The sequence below is a fragment of the Papio anubis genome, unplaced genomic scaffold (assembly GCF_008728515.1).
Source record: "Papio anubis isolate 15944 unplaced genomic scaffold, Panubis1.0 scaffold2867, whole genome shotgun sequence".
NCBI lineage: Eukaryota > Metazoa > Chordata > Mammalia > Primates > Cercopithecidae > Papio > Papio anubis.
Window position 1 is genome coordinate 1 of NW_022162962.1, and position 3,842 is coordinate 3,842.

A 3,842-nucleotide genomic window follows, 5' to 3' on the forward strand; every position below is an offset into this window, starting at 1 on the left:
GCCTGACCCTTCACTCTTCCTCCCTGTCCCCATGGCTGCTGGGTGGAGACCATCTCTGGGATGACCCCTGAGGGCAGGATCCAGGGGTCCCTGCAGAGGCATCAGCCTGTCTGTCTTGAGGGTGGAGAGGCGGCTCCGGCTGGGCGGGACCACCAGGGGAGGAGCTTGTGCTCTGCTGGCTCAGCCTGGTGTGGACCCACCTCCCAGTCTCTGGCTGCAAAGACTTTCTCTTTCCCTTTGCAGTTACCTTGGGTCCTGCCGCACAGAGCGGCCTGTCTTTATCAGAGGTCCCTCTGCCAGGGGGAGGACCCCAGAGAAAAACAGAAAGAGGATGAGAGCCTGAGGAAGATAAAGCATCCCAGAGCCTCCCACTCCAGCGCCAGAGCAGGAAGAGGGAGGGGCCATGATTACGAGACCCTGGGAGGTCACTTTAAGGAGGGCTGTCCTAAAACCAGGAGCCTATAGCAGAAAGTGAAACCCTCCTGCTCCAGACAAAGATCATAGTTGGGACTGGCCAGCCAAGGATGAAGCCTCAGTTCAGGTACCGCTGCCTGCTCGACCCGCTGGGCCTCTCTGCTGCCCCTTCCTGCCTGGTGGCCCTGCTGGGCCTCAACCTTGGCCCCCCACTCCCCCGCCCCAGCCCCAGCCCTGGGCTCCCTCCCTTCTGACTCCCCTGCCCCCGCCACTCCCAGCCAGGCTCTTTGTCCTGCTCTGTGGTCGCCCCACTGCTACTTCTGAATGGGCCGCCTCCTCCACCTGCCCCAGCCCAGGCCCCCTACTGAGACTCTCCCCCAAAAGTCATGGCAGGGCTGGTGCTCCCTGCTCTGGGAGGGTGCTCCCTCTGTGTGCTTCCTGCCATTCCTGAACTCTGGAACTGGGAGAATTGAACCAAAGGATGATGGGAGCAATGTGGAATTTTGTTCACAGAGCTTCGATGGATTTTCTGTAAGATTTACTTTGCTTAAATACCAAGTCTTAGGAGAGGGTGTGGGGAGGGAATGGTCTCTGAAACACAAGATAAATCATGTCTTCCAAGGATGTCTCCACTGTGGGCAGAGGAGGATGCAGATGACCCCAAACACACACTCTTCCTCTACGATCAGCATTCACCATTTATAATGACACCGGTACCATGGAATATAGTGGCCGGGCGCGGTGGCTCACGCCTGTGAGCTCATCCCAGCACTTTGGGAAGCCGATTCAGGCGGATCGCCTGAGGTCGGGAGTTCGAGACCAGCCTGACAAACATGGATAAACCCTGTCTCTACTAGAAATACATAATTAGCCAGGTGCGGTGGCGGGTGCCTGTAATCCCAGCTACTCTGGAGGCTGAGACAGGAGAATCGCTTGAACCCAGGAGGCGGAGGTTGCAGTGAGCCGAGATCGTGCCATTGCGCTCCAGCCTGGGCAACAAGAGCGAAATTTAGTCTCAAAAGAAAACAAAAACAAAATAAAAAACATGGAATATATGGGGGGGAAAAAGCCTCCATGATCAGGAGAAATGCTTTTATTTTAAAATTTAGTAAGAAGAGAGCCCGGTCCCCAATGACTCCCTCCTGCAGGGCCGGTGATACAGACACTGGACAGGGCTTGTCTGATAAGAGGCCCAGCCCCATCCATCCCCAGCTCTGTGGCCTGGGCAGGTTACCCCACCTCTTTGCGCCTCTAGCCCCTCCTCTGTAAGATGGGAATGGCCCCTTGAGGCCTAGGGCAGCCTCACATGAGCTCATACCCACGCAGCACTTAGAAGAGTGGCCTGGGCCTCAGAATTCAGTTCTACCGTGATTTAAAAATAGTAATATACTGAGGTGAAATGGCAGGAAGGAACTGGCTGAAAGGTTAAAATCTATGATTTTTTAAAAAAAATTATTATTTAAAAATATTTTGTTTTAAATCTTTTTTTTTTTTTTTTTTTTTTGAGATGAATGTTCGCTCTTGTTGCCCAGGCTGGAGTGCAATGGCACGATCTCGGCTCACTATAACCTCTGCCTCCCACGTTCAAGTGATTCTCCTGCCTCAGCCTCCTGAGTGGCTGGGATTACACGCACCCGCCACCAGGCCTGGCTAATTTTTGTGTTTTTAGTAGAGACTGGGTGTCACCATGTTGATGAGACTGGTCTCAGACTCCTGACCTCAATGATCGGCCCACCTCGGCCTCCCAAAAGGCTGGGATTACAGTTATGAGCCATAAAGGCCAGCCAATAACTTTATTCTCTTTTGCATTTTACTAATGCGTTGGAGAGTGGGTGGGAGAAATACGGGGAGGGTGGGGAATGTACCCCTGGAATGACCAGAGCTGGGCCCTGAGCGGGAAGAGGTCACCCCGGTCCTGCTGCCCCTGCCAGCACCCCCTTTTCTTGCTCTCTCCCCGGTCTTCCTGCCTGGGAAGGAAGCAGAAATTCTCAGGGCTGTGGAGAGATGGGGGAGGCCCAGAGCCGTCCAGGGAGCTGTGTTTAGCGGACATCAGTGCGGAGGGCTCCTGGGAGCGCTCTCTGCATTGGCTGGTTTCTCTCTTGTGTCTGCAGAAACACAGTGGAGCGAATGTATCGAGACACATTCTTCTACAACTTTAATAACAGACCCATCCTTTCTCGTCGGAATACCGTCTGGCTGTGCTACGAAGTGAAAACAAGGGGCCCCTCAATGCCCACTTGGGACGCAAAGATCTTTCGAGGCCAGGTACCACCCAGACTCCAATCACTTTGCAGGCAGGAGCTAAGCCAGCTGGGAAAGCAAACCACGCACTGACGAGTGAAATGCCCGGCGGCGGGCTGTCCAGGGTGCCCTTCTCTCCCACACTTTCCAAGTCCGTGGCCCTGACCTTCCCGCTGGACCGTCCTGGGATCGGATCGTGGAGGGGGTTTGCCTCTGCACAAAAGGCCTTGTTTTTTTTTTTCTTTGAGACAGAGTTTCTCTCTTGTTGCTCAGGCTGGAGTGCAATGATGCAATCTCAGCTCACTGCAACCTCTGACTCCTGGGTTCAAGCAATTCTGTTGCCTCAGACTCCCGAGTAGCTGGGATTACAGGTGCCCACCACCATGTGCGGGTAATTTTTTTTTTTTTTTTTTTTTTTTGTATTATTGATAGAGACCAGATTTTACCATGTCGGCCAGGTTGGTCTTGTACTCCAGACCTCAGGTGATCCACCTGCCTCGGCTTCCCAAAGTGTTGGGATTACAGGTGTGAGCCACAGTGCCGGCCTAATTTTAATATTTTATTTAATCCAATGTAGCTAACATTACTTCAAGATTATTTAACATAAAATTCTTGACAAGATAATGAAGTTTCTTTTTCTTGTCATGCTGAGTCTTTGAAATGAGCCGTGTAAGCCATGCTAGCGGGGTGGCTGGCGCCTGTATCCCAGCACTTTCGGAGGCTGAGGCCGGTGGATCACCTGAGGTCAGATGTTCGAAAACCAGCATGGCCAACCTGGTGAAATCCCGTCTCTACTAAAAATACAAAAAAATTAGCCAAGCGTGGTGACAGTCACCTGTAATCCCAGCTACTTGGGAGGCTGAGGCAGGAGAATCGCTTGAACCCATGAGGCAGAGGTTATGGTGAGTTGAGATTGCATCATTGCACTCCAGCCTGGGCAACAAGAGTGAAACCATGTCTCAACAACAACAACAACAAAAAGAGAAATGAGCGGTGTATGATGTATTTTTCAGGTGCCCAGGTCTCTCATCAGAGCCCCATTTCAAGTGCTCAGTAGCCCCCTTGGCCAGTGCCCCCCACCACATGGGAGAGCGCAAGTCCAGTGGCCTCCCCAACAGATGGCAGGGAGGGAACAAGGCCAACCCCAGAGGGCCAGGCCACAGCAGGGGCTGAGGATGCCTGGTGAA

General features: G+C 52.9%; 1 protein-coding gene across 1 annotated transcript; it reads left to right on the top strand.

Moving 5' to 3' along the window:
- Positions 1-54: 54 nt before the first annotated feature.
- LOC116268566 (DNA dC->dU-editing enzyme APOBEC-3G-like) lies at positions 55-3,836 on the top strand (the record flags this gene model as incomplete). Its single annotated transcript, XM_031661891.1, has 3 exons — positions 55-541; positions 2,526-2,679; positions 3,669-3,836. Coding segments are annotated over exons 1-3 (339 nt in total), but the record flags the coding sequence as incomplete, so codon positions are not given.
- Between the last annotated feature and the right edge of the window lie 6 nt (positions 3,837-3,842).